Source organism: Fusarium oxysporum, chromosome 1, assembly GCF_000149955.1.
Source record: "Fusarium oxysporum f. sp. lycopersici 4287 chromosome 1, whole genome shotgun sequence".
NCBI classification, from domain to species: Eukaryota; Fungi; Ascomycota; class Sordariomycetes; order Hypocreales; family Nectriaceae; genus Fusarium; species Fusarium oxysporum.
The window spans coordinates 2,775,229-2,800,250 of record NC_030986.1 but is presented as its reverse complement, the minus strand read 5'-3'; the positions used below and the strand labels follow the sequence as shown (position 1 = coordinate 2,800,250).

The window sequence follows — 25,022 nt, the reverse complement described above, 5'->3', positions numbered from 1 at the left end:
GGTTTGTTCGTTGTTCACTGTTATAGCTATTGTGAATATTTGTTCCCATTATTCAGTATCAGCTTGTGTTGATGCACGTCTATGCCCATGACAACGTAATCGTATCCAACCCGTACGATTTTCTACCAACAAGTGGTAGGTATAGCTGGAATAAGGATTACATATTTCTAATGACTAGCCTACCACCATGTGAACCACATGTGCTAATTGAACAGAGAGTTGAGGTGATAAATTCAAGTTTTCAGGTGGTTACCCTATGCTTGTGCATCTTATTGTATTATCTATCTACCTGACCTTATCTATTGACAACGACACCAGCCACTCAGACCCGCTATGAAATTTCTGTACTGAAAGTAAAACAAAACTTGTCGAGGCTGCTGTATGTTTGACTGGCGTCTAACTTGCATTAGATAGATAGGCTTCGAATTAATACAGATAGTGGATAGCCACTTTAGATATTTAGATACAATCGCATACGGATGTAGTTGACGCCCATATGTAACATGTAGACTATGAACAACTTCAGAATTTGTCTTTACGAATGGCTGATTCCATGTTCGCAGCGACCTCCGTCCAGTCTTCCCGGTACCGCAACTCCCCGCTCCGGGTACGGCAGATGTAGACCCACTTGACTCCGTAATGCTCTCCGTCTTCGTCACTCGAAACTTGGGTATGAAGACCTCTTAGATAGAGAGAGATATACCTACCAATGCAAGCCACTCGAAACCCAATGCGATTACCATCATTATCTGTCAAAGATATGTAGTCGATGAAATTGAAGTAGTTGTATTTGCCTACTGTTGCGACTCGCACTATGCAGCTAGACTAACGGTACGTAATCAGCGAATAAGCTAAAAGGCTTATCTTAGGCTATTATATAGGTAGTTGGTATACTGCTTGAGGTGTGTTTTTGAGAGTGTTTCTTTGAGTTAATAGGCCTGACAGCTGATGTTTGCATCGCCCGCCTTACCTCGACGTTGCTCACATGCCTCCTGAGGCGCAGCGCTCCATCCCTCAACCCATCACGATCATCCTTTGCAAGTTCTATATGACCGCAGAGTTGACTACAAGGAGTAACTGACTTCACCACGACTGAGTGATCGCCACTAGATATCTTTATACACTGACATTTACCAACACTCGATTGGGGGTATCGCAAACAAAGCTTAACGCTTCCGACCCTGTTTCCCTATATGGAAACCCCTCCTGACCTCGGATCTTGGCATAAAGAAACTCCAGCCTCACGTCTCTCGCTGCCACACAACGCTCTAATTCAATTCATCAAATTTCAATCTGGCAATCTCAGCACACGCCCAGTCTTTTCTTTGACTTATCCCCTGTATTGTAGCCCAACAGAAAATATTGAACCCACCGCACCCCACCATCGGCAGCCATGGGCAACATCTGCGGAAAGACAGAGCCAGAGGCTTTTTCGCAGCCGGGCAGAGTCTTGGGCTCCGCTCCCGCTCCAGCCGCTGGCACAGCGCCGGTTCCAAAAAAGGTCGGAGGCCCGCCAAGGACTTTGGGAAGTGGTCCAGCTGCGGAAGCTTCAGGAGAGACGGATGACGCCCGGAGGAAAGCCGCGGAAGCTGCAGAGGTGAGATCGCCCCCTATCGCGTGACTGCCATGGTGTTCTGAATCTCAACATTTATTGTTATCTTGACTGACTGAACATTGCAGGCGCGCGCAAAAGCATCCTCAAAGCCAGGCGGAAAGTTGCAGACACAACTAGCAGCACAGAAGAAACAGACACGTTCAGAAACCCTCAAGGACGCTAGCCAAGAGCAGCTGCGAGCGCGTGAGGCCGATCAAGCAGCTGAAGCACGAAATTGGGCATGATGATTCAGTGTTGACTTCTTAAGAGCAGACACGTCAGAAGATGGCGCAGAGTAGCTGGTCCACGAGAATGCGGATTGGAAGGCAGCGTTTACACATTGTGGTCATCCAATGGCGCCTAGCAGTTCCGAGATTTTCGTCCATGTTCAGTTGGATTCTTATTTCAGAGTATTTTCAAACAAGATTATAGATGTTTTATTTCGAAAACGTTACAAGTTCAAAAACTCGGTGGGCTCAGCGTTAACCAATGTTCCCTCAGGGCTTTCCACCGAAGTAGGCATGCGACGCCATGATTAACTCCTATTTGTATACATTTTCTTCTTCTTCAAACTTCCACGTAGCCTCTGCAACGCCGTCCATCAACGAACCAGTCCATATAAGTGTAATGAAAGCAGCGGGCCGACGTCTTCCAGCAAAAGACCTCATATGGCTAGGTAATTGTATATCGTCCACTGGCTGGTGCTCGACTGTCGGCATCTGCAGCAGCTATTGTTCCCTCTCTTAATAGGCGTGTGAGTTCGCTGAGAGCGGATCCGACAACAACCTCGGTATCGCCTTCGATGAGAATATACAGTTTTGGTTCGGCTCCTGCGGGAACCTCTTTGCCCGGTGGGTAAAAGTTGCCCTTCGTTGTGATCGATGTACCTGTAGCCTCTAGGATCTTGGCTACGTTGGTTCGGTTGGTGACAGCCCATCTGGCCTTTTGAGGGAAATCGTTGATTTCCAATGTGGCATGGAACGCACCAGCATCTGGGCCCTTGTTGTCGATGGGCTGACCAGCACGAAGTTGGCCAGCCTTTCCGAGGCGGCTGTTGATGGCGGAGACGGCTGAACTGACCTTGTCGAGCGGGTCTTTGGACTTGTCTTTTACTCCACCAGTAATGTTTGCCTGTTGGGTAGGCTTCACTTCTGCGCCTTCAGCCTTTGCTGACTCGCGGGCTTGAACGCCTGATGCTGCCGCGCGGATCGCACTGAGAGCCTTCTCTGCCTTATCGTCCTCCTCTTCCTTCTTATCTTCCTTGACCTCCTCCTCCTCGCCCTCGGCCTTGTGGGTCTTGCGCTCGCGGAGACGGGCAGCCTCACGTTCCTGATCAAGACGATCGAGACCCTTACCGCCAAAGCCAGATGTGTCCTTGGCCTTGCCTGATTTGACCTTTTCACGATGAGCTTTCCTCATCTCGTCGAGCCTTTCTGGTACCGGCTGCCCACTCTGTTCAAGAGCCTTGGCAATGCCGACAGAGCAGTTCTCCTGCTCTGGCGTGACGAATGTGACAGCGACACCAGTATTGCCAGCACGACCAGTTCGGCCAGCACGATGAACATAATCCTCCAAGTGGTTCGGTGCATCGTAGTTAATAACGAGCTTGAGTTGCTTGACATCAAGACCACGAGCTGCCACCGAAGTAGCGATCAAGATAGGCACTACACCCTTCTTGAAGTCTGAGATGGTAGAATCACGATCAATCTGATCTTTACCTCCATGAATGGACATGCAGGGGTAACCCTTGATCATAAGCTCTTTCAATAAATCGTCGGCCTTTTCTTGACGTTCCACGAAAATGAGGGTGCGGGCATCTTCATCACGGTCGTAGAGCTCTCCAAGCAGCTCGAGAACACGCAGGAACTTGGATGGCTCATCTCGAACTTCAACGATCTGATCAATCTCCTTTGCCACAACACTACGACCGCCCACTGTAACCTCGATAGGATTCTTGAGTACCTTCTTGGTCAGCGAGTCGATGATGCGAGGCATCGTAGCCGAGAAGAGGATAGTCTGCCTGTCAGGTCGCATGTTTGCGAAGATCTTCATGACCTGAGGCTCGAAACCCATATCGAACATTCGATCAGCTTCATCAAGAACAACATATGTAACTCGCTTGAGATTAGTAACCCGCCCTTGGTTCGCAGCTAGAAGATCGATCATTCGACCAGGTGTACACACAATGATCTCCGCGCCACGCTTAAGTTCAGCAATCTGATCTCGGATGGGCGCTCCACCGTAAGCACAGACAGATCGAAGACCCATCATCTTGAGAAAAGGTTTACAGTCTCGATGAATCTGGACTGCAAGTTCTCGTGTTGGAGTCATAATCAATCCGATAGGCCCATCTGTATCCTTCAATGGAGGCTGGTCCTTGATGTGTCGGAACATGGGAAGCAAGAAAGCCATTGTCTTTCCTGAACCAGTCTTCGCCACTCCGATGACATCGCGGCCAGACATGAGAGCAGGAAGAGCCTGCATCTGGATGGGGGTAGGTTTCTCAAAGCCTAAGTTATCAATGACGTCGAGTGTTTGTCGCGTCAGACCACATTGCGCCCATTTCTGAACAGGCTTGGGAACATCCTTTCCGTTGACTTTGATGCCGTCGAGTTCTAGGCGAAGATCAGCTACCTCGGCCTCTGTGAGTAGGCTGAGTTCAGCTGGCTCGACCCAGAAGTTTTTGCGGATAGGTTCAATTTCGATCTTGCTGTAATCAATCGCCGGAATGTCTTTCTTCTTTCGCTTCGCAGTCATCGCTAGCAAGGCGTTTGCGTCACCCGTGTCCTTCTTATTGAAATCATATTCATCGTCGCTGAAGTAAGCCTCCGGCTCCTGGATCTTTTGTGCTTTGGATGTCCTAGCCGGTTGTTTCACGTCTGTCTGCCTGAGATCAGCCATGAATGCATCCAGTGGGTCGACGTCATCCTCCTCCTCGTCAACCTCCATCTGTGTGGTGATGTCGGGTTGAGCGGCGTTGTTGTTCAACATGGTATCTCCATTGATCTGGATTTCGGTCGTCTTTGACTCTTCCTCACCCGTATCCATTTGATTCTCTGCCTGCAACCGTCTCTCGTGAGCTGCACGAGCAGCGGCGGCGGCCTCCTCTTCAGTCTCCGCGAAGTTGTCCCCATCGGATTCATCATCATCCTGATCGGCATATGGAGTGTCGTCAGCCTCGATGGGCAGGGCAGGAAGCTTAGTAAGTTTTCGTTTAGTCGTGTCTTCTTCATCCAAGTCAAGCTTCCGTTTAGTGGGGAGCTTGTCAGTTTCTGCATTATTCTTCACGAATCCAAACCCACTAGCTTTTGTTCGATTCGCAGGGAGAGCCGATGCTAAGATAGGTTTGTCAGTTGAGCTTGAAGGGAGAACCGAGGATGAGAACCTACCGCTGGTAGACGGTTTTACAGGCACTGGGGGCTTGGCAGGGACCGGGAGCTTTTCGGGCTGCCCCCCCAGAGAGCCCAAGGCTGGTTTTACGCCTTCATGTGTCCGGGAAGCTGCCGATTTCTTTGCGATGGCCTTAGGGTCAAACTTGCCAGAGTATGGGACAACAGGTGAAGCAACAGTCGGTGTTGCAGCCGGCGAAGCAGTCGCAGAAACTGATGGAGAAACTGTTTCTGAGGACGCCCCACTCGCTTTCTTGTCCATTTCAGCCAAGAGGTTCCTTGTCTGGCTAGGGTTTACTTCTTTTTGTTTCTGGCTCGCATTCTCCTTCTTCTTCTTCCACGCTTCAAGTTTGGCTAATCGTTCAGCCTTCTTGTTGACCTCCGGCTGTCCAGAATCAGCCTTGGGTTTCTGCAATCGACATCCATTAGCAATACTTTCATGAAAGAGAGACTGCAATCGAACCTCCTCAGTATCGGGATTCCCACTGTCGCCAAGTGAGATCTTCTGTGTTCTACCATCTTCACGGATGCTGCGAGTAAGGGAGTCAGCCGTACCCTCACGGCGCCCAGGGGTGCGGTTGCGGGAGTCGCCTCGCCTTCTCACATCCCGATCACCTTCTCGGCTGCGGTTGTGTCGCCTATCGGGTGATCGATTGCGATCATCGTAGCGTTCTCGGGATCTCCTGCGATCTCTTTCGCGGTGGTCTCGTCGTCCACCTCGGTAATAATTGTCGTCGCGCCGGTCTATAGAGCGGTCTCTTCTCTGCTTCTTTAGGCGAAAATTCGTCCTGGGCATCTCCTAGTTCCTCGGGCAGTCTCAGATCCTCACTCTTATTCTGTAATGCTCTGTCTATACCGGCCATAGTTAGGTGGTTGCCTTCTCACATCTGGACTGCGTGATCTGCTACGTCGCCGATGGTCCCGTCCATCGTTACGCCGATCCCTAGCTCGACGATCATCATTGCGGTGACGGCGAGAGCTGTGGGTGCTGCCTGCAGGACTTGGTGAGCGCGAGTCTCTCGGCCGAGCCATTATTGGTGGTCTCGCAGGCTCAGCAGGACACTTCGTTGGTGAGTAGTACTTTGAAACGGAAGGCCGAAGCCTAGGCAATGCGCCACAAGCGCGTGATCGTATATTCGCGGCGCAAATTTACAGGCCCGTAAGCTTCCCTCAAGCGCCTTGTCCGAGTAATCAGGCGCCGCAGTTTGCCTCTGGATGAATATAGGGAAGGCCGTTGTGTTGATGTGAGAATGAAACTTTAGCTTCATTGGAAGGCTGATGGGCTGAAAGTCTGGGGTTCATTATCCGGGCTTTATCCAACAAAAAGACCCACACACAGGAGCCGCGCTAGTCCCAAACGGATTCTAGGTCAAGCTACCTCGGTTTCATGTTGATTGACTGCGTCAGTCTCATCTCCAACATCTCAAAGTTCAAGGTGACAGTATGGCCGGCCTCGTCGGATATGCAAGCAGCGATGATGAGGAAGAAATACAAGAGGTCGAACCTCCTCTATCTCAGAATAAGGTAAGAAATTTCCCATGACTGTTCTCCACCATATAGCAACAACTTTGTCTAATTATCATCAGCAAAGAGTGAACACTACAGATGACAAACAGCAAGATCGAGAAGTAAAGGAGAAGACCAATACATTGGGTAAGGACCTCCTCATTCGCACTCTCCACATACCTGATTCCGTTTCAAGCCATCTCTGACCTTGCTACTATGTAGCGTCTGAGTATAAGAGTCTGGAAGATGTTCCCATCGGACCAGTTCAACAAAATGCTGCGCCCTTGGGACCTTTCCTGCCACCCATGGAAGGAGCTGTTCTAGATGATCAAGATGCAGCATCTAGATCTGCTTCACCATACTCGAGCAATCGTGCTCTTCTTCGTGACCTGACGTTACCATCAGCACCTAACCTAAACATTCCCCCATCGCCCCCAGGATCACCACCGCCCGGCACAAACAAGAAATTTGAGAAATTCCTTGAGCTCAAGAAGAAGGGAACACACTTCAATGCCAAACTGGAGCAATCAACTGCACTCAAAAATCCCAGTTTGATGGATAAACTGATGAGATTTGTCGAAGTCGATGAGCACAGTCAGTATTCAACTACATTAGCTACGGATTTGTGGAATCCTGCAGCGTTTCCAGAATGGGCGTTCAAGGAGAAGCTACGGAAGAGCCACGACAAAGTGCTGAAGGAGAAAGAAGCAGAGAAGAACACTGGTACCAGGACGACCGTTGAATTTGTCCCATCGTCAACATCGGCAGGCCAGGATACAACAGCGAGAAGTGGACTCTTAAGAGGCGAGAAACGGAAAAGTAGTTGGGATTAAGAATGAAGGCGCCAGGTCACAACATATGATCGCAGCGACAGCACTTTGCCGAGGAAAATGACAAGCAGACATCACACTCACGAGATGGAGAGCCGGAAGTTTTTATTCAGAGACCTGTTGGACACAGGGTGACTCGCATCAAAGGTATCATTATAACCGCCCGCGCCTTTGGTCAAACCACCACCTCCTCATAGCTTTACATTAATCGACCCGACGGCGTACATCATCCATCGCCACCAGAATTGCATAATTCATGACCTTTCTGTTGCTTCCATGCACACAGGGCATGCAGCCCAAAATCCCAATGAATTCTGCGATTAATCATTCTTGCTCTGGCACTTGACCTCATAGTCGAGGTCCTTCTTCAAAATGGCACCAATATCGATTTCAACTGTTTGATTTGAACTCGCCAGTGCTGCGGCGAAATAGGTAAGATTTTCACCATGGTTGATGACCGACTTGCCCAGTAACTTGAAGGGGAGGATGCCTGTTTTGCAGTAGGGCTCTTGCTGGACGGCGTTGAGTATAATACTCTGGTTCATGCTGGCGGTGATGTTGACGACGTTGTCACCTGGCTTGAGCACCAAGTTTGGAATCGTCAGGGTGCCGACTTCAATATCTCCAACAAAATTTGTGAAGGTGACGTTGCCCTGAATTCACGATTAGTTTGGCAAATGCATCGACTGTGAACGATAGCTTACATTATCTAGTGTGAACACGGAAGCGTTTGGAATCGTGGTGGTGCCGTTGAAGTTGGGTCCGTCTTTACCACTACCAAAGCCGATGTGGCCGTCGTTGACTTCAGTGCCAGCGAAATGGTTAAGACCCTTGAGTTCCAATGTCTTCTTGAAGGTGACGCCGTACTTGCGCGATAGACCGCTTGGCTTCACTTTCGTCTTTCCGTATACGGTGACACGGACTGTCTCATTGTTGTGGAACCAGACGTTGAAACGAGTGAACTCCTCCATGTCGGTGATTGTGACCTGCTGGCTCACATTGACGACCTGGTGTTTGTTGCTGTTGGTCTCTGGCATCTTCACGGTAGCAAACGCCACATGTGCTGGCCAATCCTCGAGATACATATCAGCCTCAAAAGGATCAACCTTGGCATGGATCTTGCCATCGGTTGTGATAGAAGAATCGATTTCCATGAGATAGGCGTCACTCTCGGTGTCAAGAATTCGAACGGATTGGATTTCCAACTTGGCTTCGTTGATCTTACTTTGTGCAATCTTCGGGACAGCGACAAGAATTCTAAGGGGTAAAGTCAGTTCTGCAATGGACGCTTGAAAGAACAGCGGCTTGCAACTCACATCACAGGAACCACGATGACAACAATGACGCAGAGAATAATGAGATAAACCCACCAGAAGCGTTTGCAGTGTCTCGCGCAAGTTCGCTTCTTGGACCTGGGGACAGTCCCATTCTCGGTCTGGGTGACGTCGTTCTTTTCCGACATGTTGACCTGATGATAGGAAAGAAAGGATAATTAGGGGTGTGAAAGGGGTGTTGTAACAAGACAGGACAGGTCCGACGTCGTGGAAGTGAAGAACAAGCCAATCTTCAACATACACCAAATGGCGATGAAGAGGGAACAATGGCCGAATTTAAGTATTTCCACCAGGGTTCACCTACTCGGTCGAACTGGCAATCTGCAAACCTTGCGGCGAAACAAGAAGGAAGTAACGACACCCACAAATAATCTATGCAGCCTTCAACCTTGGCGGGACTAGATCGCCATGATCCGAGTCCCTTTGCATCTGTACCCGGGCATTGACTGCCCAATCAGGCAAGTGTCCGATGAGCGACACGGCGCTATTCCCCAGGTTTGCCCCGCATGGGTTGGGGGTGGAGAGGGGATGCTTCCTTCGATTGAAAGACCCTGGTCAAGCCCTCCTGCTTCTTAGGCTCCTGGTCCGTTATATCCATTGTTCCTCGGCAGCTTGTGAATCTCCTGGAAGCACCACATGTACATGGGGTATCTTCTTGCAGTCTCTGTGTCTATTGTCCGACGTCGCCAAACCGCGCTGATTAACCCGGACGATGCCCGGCACGCCCTCCATCTTCTGCTGCATACACGCAGGATCGCGGATCGCTCAGACAACCTTGCTCTCTTTCCCTAGTTTAACAAAGCTTGTTTGTGAAAGGACCCCTCAGATTGAGGGCAAAGCATGGGCATAAACTGGGCCGATTTGACATGGCACATGATACAACACATTGGATACAAATCGAAGCCTCCTTGAACCCTGCCGCCGCTTTAAACAATACATTTTTGAATTGTCTGGTGGCAAGGTCTATATAGGATACTTTTGATTAGCAAGTGTTCCTGAGCCGTCCCTAATTGGTTAAGCAAATTTACGTGGCTGAGGTTGTTGACGTTGAGGAATCATCAAACGGAGTCGTCTTTTTCTTACTCTGTGTTTCCACGATGAGACACCATGCCAACTGAAAGATGAGCTCATAGAGTCAAAATATCCACGAAAAGAATGTGCCGAACGGAGAGAAGAGAACTTTGCACGCGACAGGCATAGAATTGAGGTTGCTAATTAAAACCGACGAATCACGAAACATCCTTCAGCTAGGCCAACACAGAAGCCTGCGCCCTCCTTTCTCAATTCGACGATCAACATCAAGCAGCAAGCAGACTAAGCCCAACCGGGTCGAACAGAAGTTGGAATGTTCGTCCAACGGAAATGCATCGTCATTGACGGTTGGGATTGTCTGTCATATATCGTTGATGGGTCGTAACACCCCTCTTCCTACATTGCACCAAATATTTAAAGTTGTTCAGTGGCTTGTCATGACAACCAACCAATTTATTCTGATTGGCATGAATGACACGACACGCCACGTTAGAAAGCGGCACCTGAGCTTCGGAGTGGCTCCAAGAGAAGCAAGCGGCGCAGAGGGGTTCAGCTCAGTTATCCATGTGCCCTCTGGGAGGGCCGGCTGTGACACACCATCTCGGCCGGGCATCCTCTCATGGTATGGTTGGTTTCCAAGTTTTCTAAGCCCAGGGTGTGATTTGATTTGATAACCCTTGTCCCTGCATTGTCACCACAAATCACTACTACATAGTTTGGCTTTGTGGAATCTATTTATTATTTCCGCCATGACTGCAGGGCAAGATAAATTGATTAACAGAGAACTGATCGGTACTTGTCTCTACAGAGAATTCCGTGACTTTTTCCATGACATGTTCTTCCTGAAACACCCAAACTTCATTAGTTCACACATCGCCAGGCAACCCTAGAAACCAATTCCAACTGCGCCGCATGATGCCTCCTCGGCACAGCTAACATTTACGGCCAGCCCTTCGTACAGTATCGTATCATTCTCCTTATTCCCCCTCCGTGATTACTCAATTTTAGCTTTCAGATCTCATTGCTTTTGCCTCCGAAGCGGGCCACGATTCCCCCTGCAAGGTTAGATAGTGGTGAAATCAAAAGTTTGGCAGTTTTATCCTGAACTACTATTGTAAATTTTTTACTTGCAGTGAGAACATCCCAATTTCTTAGAGAAACTCATTCTTTGGAATAATGTTTTCGAAATGTATTAGTACTGTGGAAAAGTTGAAGGATTTCATCAGAGAGATTCTTATGCCTCACTTTTCCCTATCCCCGCGATGTTACCCAGAGGCAACGGTGTTGGCCAGCCCACCATATTACCAAAGCCGTCTTCCCCGAGAGCTCCCGCTGTTGCCGCTTCGATTAGGGAAACAGGGCTCCCTGGTAATTGCAGTGGAGACTGAAGGAGATCTAGTATCCAAGCCGAGGCTGCATCTGGCATATGAAGATATCGCCGCCTGCTGCTTCATACTTTACAGCTTAGACTTTGTCCACAAGCCCTGACGGTCCAGCCCTGAATCCCCATCGTAGATATCTCGTTCCACCTGTCGAGCATTGACCTGCCAAGCGAGTTAGTCGAGATCGCCAACCACGGGGAGCAGAGTCTGGGGAAAAGATGGGGAAATCTTACGAATTTAGGTCCGAGCTCCGAGATACTCTTGGCTCCGAGTAGTCGCATACATGTTGCTGTTTCTGCCTCGAGGACTGTTTTGCATGTGTTAGCCGGGGTTCGGGCATTCTCAAAATCACAGGCTCAACTTACTCTCGAGTGTTCTCTCAACGCCGGCTTGGCCACCAGCGCCAAGTCCAAAGAGAGCACCTCGCCCAATACCGACTCCGCTGGCTCCCAGACACAATGCTTTTACAACATCTGTTCCTCGCTTGATGCCTCCATCAACCCATATTTGGACCTTGCTCAGAACCTCAGGGCAGTATTTGCGGATTTCGAGAAGTGTGTGTATAGCTGGAGGGGCTGTGTCGGCAGCACGACCGCCGTGGTTCGATAAGATGATGGCCTTTACTTGAGGAGCATACTTGGCTGCGAGATAAGCATCCTCATGAGTCTGCAGACCCTTGAGAACGATGGGTAGATCTGTGTGAGCAGCTAGCCAGGGAAGAGTTGTCTTCCAAGTCAAGTCGGCCGCTGTGCCGAAAAACAGCTGTTGACCAACACCTCCAGCACCGGGCTTGCTCTCACCACTGGCAGGACTGGGTTCAGAGTAATCAAAGTTTTGCTTCTCATCCAGCTCGCGTTTACCAGGAACAGGCGCATCAAGGGTCAGGCAGATAAATTTGTAGTACTCTCGCATAGAATTGATGCGCTTGAGCATAGCCTCGCTCTTCTCTCGCTGGTTCTGGACGTAGAGTTGCCAACCAAAAGTCTGGCCTGGCTTTGCGCCCTCGATGATTTGCTCAGGAGTCATCGACGCGTTGTTCGACACAATCTGCATGGCACCGAATCGAGAGCATGCCTTGGCGATGCCTTGTTCTCCATCGGGATGAGCTAGACGGGCCATAGCAGCAGGGGCGACAAAGATTGGTAGCCCGACTCTGTTGCCAATCAATGTGGTTGAAAGATCGCAAGCTGTACAATCAACAAATACGCGTGGCCTAAGAAGTATATTTTTATAGACATGGTTGTTGTACGTTTTTGAAAATAGATCGTCGGCGGCTGAAAAGTAGTATGCCCAAGCCTTTTTCGAAATGCGCTTGGTAGCCTCCTCCTCGATCTCATCAAGATTCATGAGTGATGCCATTGGTGGTGGCTGGTTATCTCGGGACTGTGTGGTGGTGTTTTCGCCGGTCGATTGGGAGTCAGTGAGTGTTTCAAGATTCACTTCACCGAGGATATTCTCGGGCTTGAGGTTCTCCTCGAGGGTTCCCGGTGGGTGAACGGGATCATATTCATCGGTGGCATCCTTTCCCGCCAGCTTCAGGATGATCTTCTTACCACCGGGGTGCGATGGAAGAAACTCAGTCACATCGTAGACTTTGCCATAGAGAATGACCCAGCAGCTCTCCGGGGTGTTGTGTTTGGCCACTATCGCGAGTGTGTCAGTTATTGCGCCCTCTGTTAACATTGTTGAGTTCCAATCGGCGTTGTTCATACCTTCAGCCGCGTCGAAAACCTTGGCCATTCTGTGTATGTGCAGAGTCGAGTCAATTGAGTTGCAAGAGGAAAGATGTGGCGCGAAATGGTCTATTAAAGATGTCAAGACCAGTTTGACTGATCTACAGACTCGGCAGATACTGTCCCGCCTCCAATTGGGTTCTCAGAATTGGGGGTTTCCTTGGGGGTGGTTTGTGGGACGCAGATGTTGTGAGAATGTAATTGATACGGAAATGTGACTAAATGCCCAAGAGAAATTGATGGGGCGGCTTCGAATCACAAGGACGCTCTCATGAGCAAGGATTCATATAATTTACATGGAGATATCCATTGTTCAGTCTCATCATGGCACGAAATACAAGGCTGTGTACAATTACGTTGCCCGCCATTGGGTCGGACTGGATCCCGATCATGACCGGCGACCTTGGCCGAAAAAACATGGAGCAGCGTGTTGAGTCTGTACAGGTACTTATGATAGGGCGCCCAACACATTGGTTTCACTGGTAAGAGCCCCGCTAGAGGTAAAGGTACAGAGCCCATCATGACAACCCAACGCCACAAATCAAGCCGTTTGCGCGCCACAACCGATGAGGTCAAATTTGCGCTAACGATTTATTACGACATCCATCGGGAAAACGCCTTCCAAAGCTATACTCGCCAGGAACGGCCATCTATTTTTTATCAGTAAAATTTCTTGTCTCGGATTCATTCATTTCAGTGCACTCCTACATACCTTCTTTCTCCGGACCTTTGTTCTTCAGTGCCCTAAAAGCATGCGACACTCTGTTACTTCTCCCGCCGTGCGCGACCTTTCTCGGCTTTGTGTCCGGTGTCAACTCCGAGTTCGCCGAGCTTCAACTCTTGTGCCATCGCATCGACCGTCTGTAGCAGCGACGCCCACACGACATCATGTAGCTCTCGCAGTGGCGGTTCGGGGCCCAGCAACGAACAGAGCTCATGCCCGCGCCGTATCTAGTGCCGCGCAGGCCGAGCAAGAACCGGCCTCGTCCGGTGCACCACCCTCGACACATTATGACCTCTTCCCTGAGACGCTTCCCGATGGTCCTCCTCCGGCAGGACACTTTCCCATCGATACTCGCGCGTTGCGCCGTGAGTTTCTCCGTCTGCAAGCCCGGGCTCATCCGGATATGCATCCTGCTCAGGACAAAGCTCGTGCCGAGGCCATGTCAGCGCTCATAAATGAGGCTTATAAGACGCTTTCTAACCCTCTTCTGCGAGCACAATATCTACTCTCTCTTCGAGGTGTCGACGTCGCCAACGATGAGACCCTCAAGGTGGAAGAGCCAGAACTATTAATGCTTGTGCTTGAGGCGCGCGAGGAGATTGAGGATGCCGAGCACGAGGAAGATCTAGACGAACCTCGTGCCGCGAACGATGCACGCATTGCGGAGAGTGAACAGGTACTCGAGCGCGCGTTTCAGCATGATGATATCGAGGCTGCGAAACATGAGGCTGTGCGTCTGCGCTATTGGGTCAATATCAAGGAAAGTTTGGATAACTGGGAGAGGGGCCATCATGTTGTGCTGCAGCATTAAATAGACAGAAACGAAAAAGTCCTGGTGGCATTGCTTGGGTACCACCCAGGTTCTCTTGACATGATAGATAAGATAAATATGTGACCAGACTTGACCGATGTATCATGAGCGCTGCTTTGAAGATACTCGCATGGTTTTAATTGACGATAGCATCTTATAATGGGAGTGGATTCAGGCCTGGAGCTTCCTCTTGGAGTGATGTGTCAAGCAAGTTTTTCGCATTCGACTAGGGGGTGGATTGCTGTTCATCAATCTTAGATCGAAGATATGCAACATGCTGCAGGGGTTTGGGACTTTTCTTCGTCCTGCAACCTCGAGATGACCGATGACCTCGAAGGCGAGTTGCCTGGCACTGACTTCACGGTACTGGTGACCCTCTTTGTATATCATTGTATGAATATCTCCAGAGTTGGATAGTAGATCCTGATTTCCTAATGAAATCAATGACTGGAACTTCGTACAAGAAATAACTTCAGCTCAAAGCTAATCTTCATCCTCAATAATAATTATTGTTATTTGTTGGTACAGGCAGTAACAACTTTATCATGATTTGACTTTCATCATATATCCAAACGCTAGGGTTCCCACCTATGCGCCAGCAAATTATATAGCATACCCATCATATCCCATACACTCATACGCCTATGCAATACACACGCCTCTACGTACACCAGCTTATCTTTGGTAGGCTGGCAGCTGCTCTCCATCGACATGCCTCGAAGTCCCAGAAGGTCCCGCACTAGATCCATAACCTGGAAAATCATCATAATCATCCACCACTGGGGCACTTGGAGCGCTTGCTTCCGCATCAGCTTCCACCTCCCTCGATGGGCCTTCGTCCGCTCGTCGTTGCATGTCCTCAGGAACATCTGGCGGCGCACTGGCTTCGTTCAAAAGCCGTTGACGTTCGAGTTCCTGTTTGTCTTCAACAACCCCTGGGAGAAGCACTGTTGGCAAGTCAACATCGTCTTCTGTAGGGGCCGAAGGTCCCGCATCAGGGGCACTTGGAGCGTTGGGAGCACTTGGAACAAAGCCACCACCAAGATCAGGAACACGGGGCGTATCCTCTGCATCATATATATCTTCGTCATCATGACTTGTTGATGGGCCCGCTTCCGGCGGTTGGCTTGGTAAAAGTCGTGTTTCTGCTTGCCTAATCCTCTCCTTCTCGGAAAGATTGTTCTGATTAAGTATCTCCGGAGATGGGATGTATGAAGGCGCGGCAGGAGAATGAACAGGGCCGCTTAAATTTGTCCCAGCAACGTCTTGAGGCCAGAGCGACGGGTGTTGCACCGGAACCAGTTGTGAATATGGCTGCGGAGGATGAGAAGGGATCGTTGGAAGTCGGCTCCCATTGGCCTGTGATGGAAAATAACCACCAGGCGAGAGTGGCGTGCTGTTCGAGTATGGCTCAAGGGGAGGATCGTCGGCGTAATTTGGTTCTTGGCCTAGGACCTCTTCTTCGTCGCTTTCAAGAATCTGTACGCTTCGCGAAGTGGGCGAAGCTCTCGACTTTTTCTTACCGCGAGATGAATCAGTTGTGCCAACGACTGTTTCCATCGATACCGCGATAACGCCCTTTTCATGGCGCATCTGAGAAGTGTCTGCAATATTAGCGCCTCTTCTTGGCCCGTATGTATGATTGTCTGCACTTCCATGGCCATAAGGTCCGAATCTGGCTGGGCCAGTTTGCATTTGATTTGACAGTCTCCCACCAAGGTCAACAACTACTTCAACCACATACTTGAAGCTGATCATCTCTCCAGGCACACCTTTAATTGTCGGAAAGGAGTCGTCAGGTAGCTTAACGGTCACGGTGACCGACGTTTGCATGGTGTTAGGGTCGATGATTAGTGGTGCTATGTTCTGGTCAAGGTCCTTACGGAATATGCTTGTAGAACTCGAAGATGTCAACGAAAGACCACCCAAACCGGTCCGAGATCGTGGAAACACATCCTCCTTATCAATGCGAGCCACATCGTCACGACTTAAAGTCTCGTCAAACAGAGCACTCGGTGGGTTGCTGTCGATTTTGCCTTGTCTGAGGAGTGTTACAATCACACCAGTCATGCTCTTCACCCTTTTAGTATGTTGAACCGTGACCCGCACGGAGACAGCATCACCCGGTAAGCAACCGCCCTTCAGCAGCTCAACTGTCGCGGTAATCGTCTTTTTATCAACTGCCTGTTGCTTAGCCGATGTGAGTGTCCCGACCTGGGACAGCGCGGCTTCCGGCCTACTCAAGCTTGTGCTGTTGCTGACGCCACTTTCGCCGCTGATTTCGCTTCGCATATCGCTCTGTATTGGACTTCTCGGATTCGTCACCTGCTCACGAAGGTCTTCCGTTGGTGTTTCCAAAGGATCTTGCTCCGAATTGAATTCGTTGATCTCGGAGGGAGCTGCAGTTGATTTGTCCATCACCATAGACTTTCTCCTACGATTTCGTTTCGATATCGGTTCCAAGAAGATGGTGCGCGGCCGAGGGACAGGCAGCAGTCCAACATCCACATCCTCTACTAACATAACTTTTCGCTCGCATGATGATGTTGGGGCAATCGATGTTGGTCGAGTTAGCGTGGCTGTTACCATATATGAAACGGTCCCTCGCTCGAACTGCATGGTAAATTAGTGACGGGAGAATAATTGAGGAAAGCAGTAAACCTACGTCAATACTGCTTGGAAGTCCTTTGTCAGGAAACAGTAGGTCGAACCCAAACTCGTATCTGCCAGGTTCCAGCCTCCCCTCGCCGCTTAATACCTGCTCGTCTTGGAAAAGGCTTGCGAGACCATTGCCGTGATATCGTGGGCGCGCCGAGTCCCCATTCTGCGGTAGTACGATACTTCCTTGCGCTTTTGCGACCGAAGTCGGATCTTTTAAGACACGGACATATCCGTGTAGCGATACGGTTAAATGAGTAATGCGAACAGGTTTTACGACGACTATGACGACAGCACCACGGACATTGTCGCCAGCACTGTATCGACGGTGTGGTTCCTCAGCACGAATATGAAAGTCGGTGATATTGCGATTCCGATTGCGCAAAGGGAGCGAGAGAGGGAGGCTCAGGCGCGAAAGAAATCTTGGGCGCGTAGAAGAGGTGGTAGATGCGGTGGGGGAGGTAGCCCGCGGGGCGGGAGAGGTCGCTGAGCCAGCAGACTCAGCAGGAGAAGATATCTCGAGGTTCGTAGGCGTATTTGGAACGTTAGAGTTCGTAGGACCAGGAGCTCCTGTGGGATTGGAGAGCGAGGGAGAAGATCTCGACCGGCGGCCCATTCCCAGACGTGGTGCCAAAGGCATAAGAAGGACCAGGATCCGAGGTCGAGAGCGACGTCGAGCTCAGAAAACCGACGTCGCAATCCTTGGAGCGAGAGCTCACAGCCTCTTGCTCTGGATTATTTTTTAAGTCTTATCGGGAAGCCGTTGAATTATATGTATGCGGCGGTTACAAACGTTGAAGCAGAGGCGTTTCAATCTGTGGGCGCGTCGGCGGCGGTTGCGGCTGCGTGTTCTAAGCCTGCAGGAGGGGTACGAGAGGGTGCGAGATCGACATCCAAGAAATCGGCCGAGAATATGAAAAACAATAAACCCAATCAGAAATACAAATACTATACACTATAGATGAGTTGAGGCAGAAAATGTGACCTGAGTGAGCGAATGACGAATATTGGGTCGTGGAGGCGGAGATGGATGGCGGCGGTAGCGGCAGCAAGTAGAAGTGACGGACGATACTCAGTACCTACTGGGCACTAACTAGCACTGCCTTAGTACCTGTAAGCCAGCATGATAGAAGGTTTGCAATCGCGGGATGGACGGGAGGGGGTGAAAGAGCCAATTGGAAAGGTACCTTCCTAGCGGCTGCAGAGGTCCCCGTAGTGGTCCCTAGCGCCTCCCGAACGGTGTCGAGCAAGATGGAGAAACGGTTGGAGCTTGTTGGGATAAGAGCAACCATTTTCAGGCGCGGCGAAAACATGCGAAGTGGGCATGACTATGAAATCCTCAATGCAAAGCACATCCCCCGATTGAAGATGAAATTTCTGTCAATTGGGCATATGACTTGATCTCTCATATTAGTACAGTCATGTACGGCATCTCGAATCTGCCCTACCCAGATTGTCAGCCTGCAGATGCCAAGGCTTTGTAGAACATCGCACCGCCAAGAAAAGCTTGGTTAAAGTCTCGACGAGCTTGGCTCACATTTCCTGCCAAATGCCTGGATCATGGATGGTAAAAAGTGACAGGCCTGGCGACTAGCGGAAACGGCCAGCTGAGTGCATTCTGTCGTCGAGGCTGCCAGAATCACAGCTGGACTACCGTTGCCCTGTGCTTTTACTACCTCCGAGTATCTGACTGTTTCCGGGCTGTCAGTTTTTATGCCATCATACAGAACGGACGCGAAACACAGCATTCTCTACCTGATGCAGTGTTCCTTGCCAACCACATCCATAGGATTAGTCTAACATGCGGCGCGGATGGATCCGGTGCAGACGCCACTGCTGGCCATGACGCGACAGACACGTTCCTTAGTGGAACCTTGTCGTGGGGTGAGGCCGACGAATCCTAGGTTGCAATATATGTAGAGATGCTTTTGATATCATCAAAATAATGCAAGGGCACATTGCATCTGGCTAGGTAGGCTGACAGGGTTCTCGACTGTTATCGACTCTGCTAGACTCTATGAAATTTCCGCGAGTGTAAAAAGCTATGAGGTAACGAAAGGTCTATTCGACAAGGAGCCATGGCACTCAACCATTTCAATGAGGTGGTTTCCAATGTATTCTTTTGTTCTATGTTATCCATGCCTTTTTAACTTTCTAGTCTGTTCGTCACCCCCAACCAATTCTATGCTGCGGCTCAAACAAATCTCAAACTACAATTACATAGGTACATGGTATCATTATCCATCCAAAGAGTTCTGGAATCCCGCCCAGACCCATGCTACCGCCTGGCGCAGTATGATACAAGACAATGATGAAGAGTAATGAAAAGAACCCATCGTTAATAACTCAAGCCAAAACGCCATACAGTGCTATGCCATGATACCTTCCCGTTGAATGCTTTTTGCAGTCTAATCCAATGCTTCTCCACTCAAAATGCTTTTTAGGATGCCTGCGCCAACGCCGTCGGCTACAGATTCGATCTCTTTTTCTACAACACAGCTCGTGATTCTCCGCTCATCTCCACTTGCGGCAAGAGTCTTGCGACCTCGCTTGCTGGGTGTTTGTGGTGCGGCAAGGCTTCCGGTCTTTCCATCGGATGCGTTGACTAACCCCAATGTTTCGAGACTGCCGGCAACCTCGCGGAATTCAGAGCTCGATAAAGGGTGCAAAACCGAATCGCGGGTACAGAGCTGACAGTAAGCATCGAATAAAGTCTTGATAGTTGGTGCCAAAAACTTCTTTTTGGAAGGTGTGGCGCCGTTGTTGGCCATCTTAGCGGCAGCCCGAGTTCGTTTCTCATAAGCTATCAAGGCACAGAGTGCTGCCTTCTGCTGGAGGTTAAGTGCCTTGAGTCGTTGTGTCGTTCCGTTGCTGAAAGCTGCTGCTGTGATTTTGTTCAGATGTCCGATCGATGCCCGGGGTGCAGTTTCTGCTGTGAGAGCCCTCAAAGAATTCGCCATTAGTTGAAACACGGTCTTTGAACCACCGGACGCGCCGTTGATGTTTTCCCCAAGAGGTCGTTTCGAAGGGGTCATCTGTAGAAGTTCTTCCCTCGCTTCTTCCTCGTACTTCTGACGCGTTTCGGTCTCAATCAAGTCAAGTGCACGGCGACAGATCTCGAAGGCTTTGCGAAGGTCCCCAGTCTGACTCGAAACCTTGCGGGAGCAGAGTTCAATAGCAGCAGGGTGAATGAATGGCACGTGACCCTCCTTTCCATCAGCAGGCATCAGGGACTTGAGTCGCATGGTGATAATGTTCTTGATCTGGGCTGCGGTATAGGGCAGGAATGGCAGAAGGTCAGGCTTCAGGTTCTTGGCCTTGAGTCGAGGAAGGAAACGATCAGTTAAGTCCAGGGCGTTGGCAATACCGACAAGAACCAGGCATGAGTTCTTTTGTAGCGACCACTCAAACACGCGATACAGACTTTCCAGACCCATCGTTAAAATGTGGTCGATCTCGTCCAGGGTAACAAGATAGACGGTTGCCGACTGTGTCTTGGGCACGAACATAGCCTGCAAGCTCGAAATCGCATCTGCCTCGGAAGAGTCGAAACCTTGGCCAAGCGCGCCGAGAAGTGTGGTGTAGAGATCTTTAGAAGACTTGACACTCATGCAGTTGACATATGCAGACATGACACCTTTGCGGTTGGCAAACTGTCGAGTTATCTCGGTAATCATGGCACTTTTGCCCGTGCCTGGTGGACCGCTCACATAAAGGCAACCGCTAGGGGTAGGCGAAGAGCATCGTCCGAGGAATTCCATTAACTGGTTTCGTTCTGCATCTCGGCCGATAAGTTGGCCAGGCTCAGCTCCACGGGCAAACAATTGTCGTGCTGAATGGTAAATGGTTTGGATGGTGCTTGGTGAAAGTGGTGTTTGTGGTGTGAGTCGCTTGAAGAGTTTGCCTGCCGACATGACAGCATGCCGAGGCGTAGTAGGAGGTACTGAAAGTGCATCTCGATGCCGGGGTGTCGAGGGTGTAACAGGATTCTGCTTTGTGGATGCTTGTGAGGGAGACTTTCGGTTCCGGGCAGGTAGCTCGGCCAATATGTCGTTTTCTTCATCATCATCGAACGGGGAGTATGCAGGATCTTGGTTCTCGTCATTGTATGAAACAGTCTTTGCAAGGCAGCGACTTCGTTTCGTAGGAGTAGCCACTGGGCAGGGCATGTCTTTAAATCATAATATTAGTAAACCAAGGCTCTTGTTCCTTCCGCCAGAAGAGACTCACCAGTTTCATCAATGCCGCGGGCTCTCTTTCCTAGTGTTGCTCGAGCCATGGCTATAATGGTTCCTTCCAACTTGTGTAGATATGCAGAGTTGTAAGCCGAGAGCACTTTCCAACAATTAGTGGTATAGGGTTGTGAAGGTCTGGAAGTTGCAAGAGGGGTGCTTGCCGAAAGCAACTGCAGGTTATGTCCTGCGTCGAATATTAAGAATGGAGCCCCATTACTCAGGGCGCTTCGCGCCACGATATGGCATAAGACGTGTTGAAGTCGCGTAGAAACGCGACCTGCGGGCCACGATCAATTAAACATATGGCCAGTGCACTGAGACGCGGTTAAGTCAGCCACAATTCACCACTCTAACGCGTAAATCAAGCCCCAGACCCCTGAGAATCGCGGCTGGTCATTGGTCCGCTGATGTGATAATTGGATTGGATATCAATTTGCGGTGGAGAGGGTAGCCTACTACAGAGTACAGGAGTACGTATTCGTTGCTTAGAGACCGAGTCACAAGAAATTTCCCCTTGTCTTATTTGAGTAGCCAGTTCGCTACCGAGAAGCATTGACAGGTCTACTCTGCATAGATTCATGGCATTTAATTCGATCGTGATGGAGCCATTTTATGCTCTGCATCTGAGTTTTGAATCTGTCAGCCCACTCTACACCTAATTAATGATCTGACAACTCCGGGCCTCGGCATTGGATACCTTCCCCAAAAAATGGATTACGTCATTGTCCTTCAGTCGTTGGATATTATCATGCAGCTGTGATACCTCTAAAATTAATTTCTCTGCTCATCCCTCATCTACTGCCAACAAGATCGCCGACAGTAAAGTGCTCATCATGACTACATATATTCCCGCGCTCACACTGCCTGACGCGGTCTTCCTGAAGCCCGCCCTATCCGTCTTGCTGCCCATTGGCCTTGGGACAGCCGTTGGCTTCAGTGCCACTCGTGAGTTGACCTTCACGTCCATATCAATCGATCACTATTGACTAATTCATTGCCTGGCTTTAGAGACTCAGAAGACCTATCTTGCTCTCAAGAAACCTTCGGTTCAACCTCCGCCATGGCTGTTTGGCCCTGTCTGGACCGTCCTCTACGGGTGAGGATCGCCAGGCTAAGTCACTGACGTTCATAACTAACCCTTCTCAGTCTCATGGGTTATGCCGCCTACCGAGTTGCTGACATTGGTCTTTCTCCCTTCTCAAGCCCTGAGACTATCGTGAACACTCGACGTGCAATGACGCTCTACTCAATTCAACTCGGCCTCAACCTTATTTGGACCCCCCTCTTCTTCGGCTTGTATCGACCAATCGAGGCGTCGGTTGACATTGTGACCCTGCTCGGCGTCAACGGCTACCTTACTTACCTCTACAGTTCCATTGATTCTGTTGCTGCGTGGAGTCAAGTTCCCTACCTCGGCTGGCTCAGCTTTGCGACCTACCTATGCACTACCATTGGTCATCTGAACAACTGGGACTTGAAGACCAAGGAGGTAAAGGACGAGTAAGCCCATCTTATGATGAATGCAGTTCTGCATAAGTCATGAGTATTGATCTACAACAAGGACTGTTATATGTTGTTGCGCTTGTGTTATTTCAAAGCCAAACTCGCTCTATCCCCTTAATATCAAAAGCATCGTCCTTGCTATCTTCTTTCGACCCCAGAGAGATACCCTCTATCGATGCTCCAATTCAATAATCGACATTATGTCAAACCAAAATTTGAACGCCATAGATGCTTGGACCAGTCGCTGCTATCCGTAGATAAAATTTCCTTTCCAAGTAATATTGAAACTCGATCTATCACACACATCATCTCGACCAGTTTTCTTTTCCGTTATCATCAAAAAGGAAAGTGCCGCTTCATCCCATCATAAACCATGAATATGAAGGCAGAGCTTGGCGCAGACCGGAAGCATGTAATACCACAGCCACGGTACATGCCTCGTATCCCATGTTGTTCCCAAAGCATCGCTCCCTCTTTCCAGAATGTTCGTCGTTGGCGTAGATCACTGACAGTCGAGGTTTGCATGCGTGATTTGATGGTATCTGCAGGAAAGAAGAGGAAGTTGTATGACACACCCGCTGATGCGCCAGCAATCGCTTGCTGCCAGAAAGGTAAGGGTGTATCAAGAATTATCTGCTTCTCTGTTGCTGATGTCGCGGTCTTCGTCTTGAGCTGGTAGAACATGCTTGTTACTGTCTCCTTGGCACCAAACCAAGCAGAACCACCACCAGCCTCTCGAATCAGTGTACCAAGCTGACCATGCCAAAAGCCCCGAAGGCCTTCATGGCGGAAAACCTGCTTGATGACAGGTATAGGGCGGAGAGGAGGGCCGGCAGATCCATCAGCCGACATGGGAGCCTGAATCCTACACTTGACAAGCTCAATTGGAGTGAGGACAAACGAAGTGAAAGCTCCAGAAAATGCACCTGTCAGCCAGAGATATGGCAGTGAGAGTCCTTGTTCTCGGGAAACTAGGCTGCTCGTGAACAGTAATTCACGACCAAGACTCTCGAATAGAAATAGACTGCTTGTTTCTGCTGCAGCACCCACTAGGGGAGCTGTAATGCCACGATAGAGCCCCAGAACTCCATCACTTTTGATAGACTGCCGGAAGCAATCCAATGGACCAGAATATCTTAAGGGGAGATGATCGGGCTGACTCTGTAACCGCACTTTGACCGTATCGAACGGATACTCGATGTATTTGCCCACAGCGCCAGCAAACTGATAAAAGTCAGTATTCAAAGAACTGGCTCAAACGAAGACACATACCGATCCGCATAGTACGTCTTCAAATGCCTCCATAAGCGCCGTCTTTTCCTTGAGGGAGAAGTTGGGCGCATGGCCAGCAACCTCCACAGATATAGGGCTAGGCTCCATGGAAACGATGGCGCTAATCAAATGCGATCTCGAGAGAAGAATGTACGGGCGAAGAGAAACGACGTATAATGTTGAGCACCCTATTTAGGGTTGACAGCAAGTGTTGGAAAGCGGTGTCGTGGCTACCTAGTAAGTATTGTCAAAAAGCTTCGAAGGAGGGGCACTCCAGTGATATTATAAGCGATCGGAGGATGGGTCCAGTAAGGTAGTTAAGGTAAGGCAAGGTAGATACACAGACTAAGGCTGCAGTTTCGGGGTACTTGGTGCCTTTAAATTCGATGTATCGCCGAGCAGTATCCAGAAGCTACCCAGGTAGTTGACAAGTAGACAAATTTGAGATGTTTAGGGTGCGGGATGCATCGGATATAGCTGTGCTATGTGTCGCTGAAGCGCAGTCGCAGTCAGTGGAACAACCGCCGAAAGTCGGTAAACGAGGATTAGAAGGATATGATGTCCTCGCAGCTACAGGGCAAGCTGATCTGTCAAGGTGCGACGCAACTTTGTGGGCAATGCCTGTGACATATAATCGCTGCCCTGTGCTGCGAATTTGCAAGGTGAACCGTCACGCAGAGAGATGCTTGCTGTGAGAGTCGTTTTCGGGCATCAGGCCCCAAAGAGAAAATTCTCTTTACATTTCAGCATGTGACATCAGATCGCCCGCTTTTCACAAAGATTCAACCAATCAGACTATAGTTTTCTTTATCAGATCGAACGTGCACACCTTGGAGCTGGATGTTTCAAGGGTTCCTTTACGTTCGTCTCGTATAATTGTGGTTCAACAGGGGACGAGGGGTTTTTCTCAATATTGTCTGAGTAGTGTTCCGGGTCAAACGGATCCATTTGCAAAGTTGATCTCCCTGATCAATTGGAATTCCCCTGCAATATGGAACGGACCTTGACCCCTTGGGGAA

At 49.7% G+C, this 25,022-nt stretch overlaps 11 protein-coding genes across 19 annotated transcripts; 4 read left to right on the top strand and 7 right to left on the bottom strand.

Annotated features, from left to right (window-relative positions):
• Window positions 1–719: 719 nt before the first annotated feature.
• Window positions 720–4,872, top strand: FOXG_00369 (uncharacterized protein). 2 transcript variants are annotated; one of them, XM_018376674.1, is made up of 3 exons: window positions 722–831; window positions 946–1,597; window positions 1,681–2,131. In XM_018376674.1, exons 2-3 carry the CDS (start codon window positions 1,194–1,196, stop codon window positions 1,730–1,732), a joined length of 456 nt encoding a protein of 151 aa, XP_018232283.1. In that variant the 5' UTR covers window positions 722–831; window positions 946–1,193; the 3' UTR covers window positions 1,733–2,131. The 2 variants fall into 2 exon arrangements, with proteins under 2 accessions (XP_018232282.1, XP_018232283.1); XM_018376673.1 differs by having other exon boundaries at window positions 720–1,597; window positions 1,681–4,872.
• On the bottom strand, window positions 2,041–5,779 carry FOXG_00368 (pre-mRNA-processing ATP-dependent RNA helicase PRP5; the record flags this gene model as incomplete). The annotated part of the gene is made up of 3 exons (XM_018376672.1): window positions 2,041–4,929; window positions 4,984–5,392; window positions 5,447–5,779. The coding sequence occupies 3 exons, from the start codon at window positions 5,777–5,779 to the stop codon at window positions 2,267–2,269; spliced, it is 3,405 nt and encodes a 1,134-aa protein (XP_018232281.1). The 3' UTR covers window positions 2,041–2,266.
• Window positions 5,780–6,260: 481 nt separating this feature from the next.
• FOXG_00367 (uncharacterized protein) lies at window positions 6,261–12,738 on the top strand. Of its 3 annotated transcripts, XM_018376671.1 has the most exons (5): window positions 6,391–6,507; window positions 6,570–6,636; window positions 6,712–7,961; window positions 8,033–8,079; window positions 8,134–12,738. In XM_018376671.1, the coding sequence occupies exons 1-3, from the start codon at window positions 6,427–6,429 to the stop codon at window positions 7,320–7,322; spliced, it is 759 nt and encodes a 252-aa protein (XP_018232279.1). In that variant the 5' UTR covers window positions 6,391–6,426; the 3' UTR covers window positions 7,323–7,961; window positions 8,033–8,079; window positions 8,134–12,738. The 3 variants fall into 3 exon arrangements, with proteins under 3 accessions (XP_018232277.1, XP_018232279.1, XP_018232278.1); XM_018376669.1 differs by having other exon boundaries at window positions 6,261–6,507; window positions 8,033–12,738; XM_018376670.1 differs by having other exon boundaries at window positions 6,712–12,738.
• FOXG_00366 (uncharacterized protein) lies at window positions 6,685–10,447 on the bottom strand. Its single transcript, XM_018376668.1, has 3 exons — window positions 8,636–10,447; window positions 8,024–8,576; window positions 6,685–7,972 (listed from the first exon to the last, which is right to left on the bottom strand). Exons 1-3 carry the CDS (start codon window positions 8,779–8,781, stop codon window positions 7,640–7,642), a joined length of 1,032 nt encoding a protein of 343 aa, XP_018232280.1. The 5' UTR covers window positions 8,782–10,447; the 3' UTR covers window positions 6,685–7,639.
• Window positions 10,452–13,145, bottom strand: FOXG_00365 (L-lactate dehydrogenase (cytochrome)). 4 transcript variants are annotated; one of them, XM_018376665.1, is made up of 4 exons: window positions 12,780–13,145; window positions 11,433–12,710; window positions 11,301–11,374; window positions 10,452–11,229 (listed from the first exon to the last, which is right to left on the bottom strand). In XM_018376665.1, the coding sequence occupies exons 1-4, from the start codon at window positions 12,805–12,807 to the stop codon at window positions 11,143–11,145; spliced, it is 1,467 nt and encodes a 488-aa protein (XP_018232274.1). In that variant the 5' UTR covers window positions 12,808–13,145; the 3' UTR covers window positions 10,452–11,142. The 4 variants fall into 4 exon arrangements, with proteins under 4 accessions (XP_018232274.1, XP_018232276.1, XP_018232273.1 ...); XM_018376667.1 differs by having other exon boundaries at window positions 11,301–12,710; window positions 12,780–13,131; XM_018376664.1 differs by having other exon boundaries at window positions 10,452–11,374; window positions 12,780–13,131.
• A 240-nt stretch (window positions 13,146–13,385) lies between these two features.
• On the top strand, window positions 13,386–14,789 carry FOXG_00364 (molecular chaperone HscB). Its single transcript, XM_018376663.1, has one exon. The coding sequence runs from the start codon at window positions 13,553–13,555 to the stop codon at window positions 14,333–14,335; it is 783 nt and encodes a 260-aa protein (XP_018232272.1). The 5' UTR covers window positions 13,386–13,552; the 3' UTR covers window positions 14,336–14,789.
• Window positions 14,660–18,203, bottom strand: FOXG_00363 (uncharacterized protein). Of its 2 annotated transcripts, XM_018376662.1 has the most exons (3): window positions 18,181–18,203; window positions 17,001–18,082; window positions 14,660–16,948 (listed from the first exon to the last, which is right to left on the bottom strand). In XM_018376662.1, exons 2-3 carry the CDS (start codon window positions 17,631–17,633, stop codon window positions 15,011–15,013), a joined length of 2,571 nt encoding a protein of 856 aa, XP_018232271.1. In that variant the 5' UTR covers window positions 17,634–18,082; window positions 18,181–18,203; the 3' UTR covers window positions 14,660–15,010. The 2 variants fall into 2 exon arrangements, with proteins under 2 accessions (XP_018232271.1, XP_018232270.1); XM_018376661.1 differs by lacking the exon at window positions 18,181–18,203 and having other exon boundaries at window positions 17,001–18,106.
• Window positions 18,204–18,504: 301 nt separating this feature from the next.
• On the bottom strand, window positions 18,505–18,837 carry FOXG_17866 (uncharacterized protein; the record flags this gene model as incomplete). Its single annotated transcript, XM_018397870.1, has 2 exons — window positions 18,505–18,683; window positions 18,795–18,837. 2 exons carry the CDS (start codon window positions 18,835–18,837, stop codon window positions 18,505–18,507), a joined length of 222 nt encoding a protein of 73 aa, XP_018232269.1.
• A 154-nt stretch (window positions 18,838–18,991) lies between these two features.
• On the bottom strand, window positions 18,992–21,793 carry FOXG_00362 (cell division control protein 6). 2 transcript variants are annotated; one of them, XM_018376660.1, is made up of 3 exons: window positions 21,685–21,793; window positions 21,224–21,542; window positions 18,992–21,164 (listed from the first exon to the last, which is right to left on the bottom strand). In XM_018376660.1, exons 2-3 carry the CDS (start codon window positions 21,270–21,272, stop codon window positions 19,402–19,404), a joined length of 1,812 nt encoding a protein of 603 aa, XP_018232268.1. In that variant the 5' UTR covers window positions 21,273–21,542; window positions 21,685–21,793; the 3' UTR covers window positions 18,992–19,401. The 2 variants fall into 2 exon arrangements, with proteins under 2 accessions (XP_018232268.1, XP_018232267.1); XM_018376659.1 differs by having other exon boundaries at window positions 21,224–21,783.
• Window positions 21,730–24,777, top strand: FOXG_00361 (benzodiazapine receptor). The gene is made up of 3 exons (XM_018376658.1): window positions 21,730–22,173; window positions 22,237–22,324; window positions 22,375–24,777. The coding sequence occupies exons 1-3, from the start codon at window positions 22,062–22,064 to the stop codon at window positions 22,730–22,732; spliced, it is 558 nt and encodes a 185-aa protein (XP_018232266.1). The 5' UTR covers window positions 21,730–22,061; the 3' UTR covers window positions 22,733–24,777.
• On the bottom strand, window positions 22,302–24,926 carry FOXG_00360 (amino-acid transporter Arg-13). The gene is made up of 2 exons (XM_018376657.1): window positions 24,004–24,926; window positions 22,302–23,955 (listed from the first exon to the last, which is right to left on the bottom strand). Exons 1-2 carry the CDS (start codon window positions 24,109–24,111, stop codon window positions 23,068–23,070), a joined length of 996 nt encoding a protein of 331 aa, XP_018232265.1. The 5' UTR covers window positions 24,112–24,926; the 3' UTR covers window positions 22,302–23,067.
• Between the last annotated feature and the right edge of the window lie 96 nt (window positions 24,927–25,022).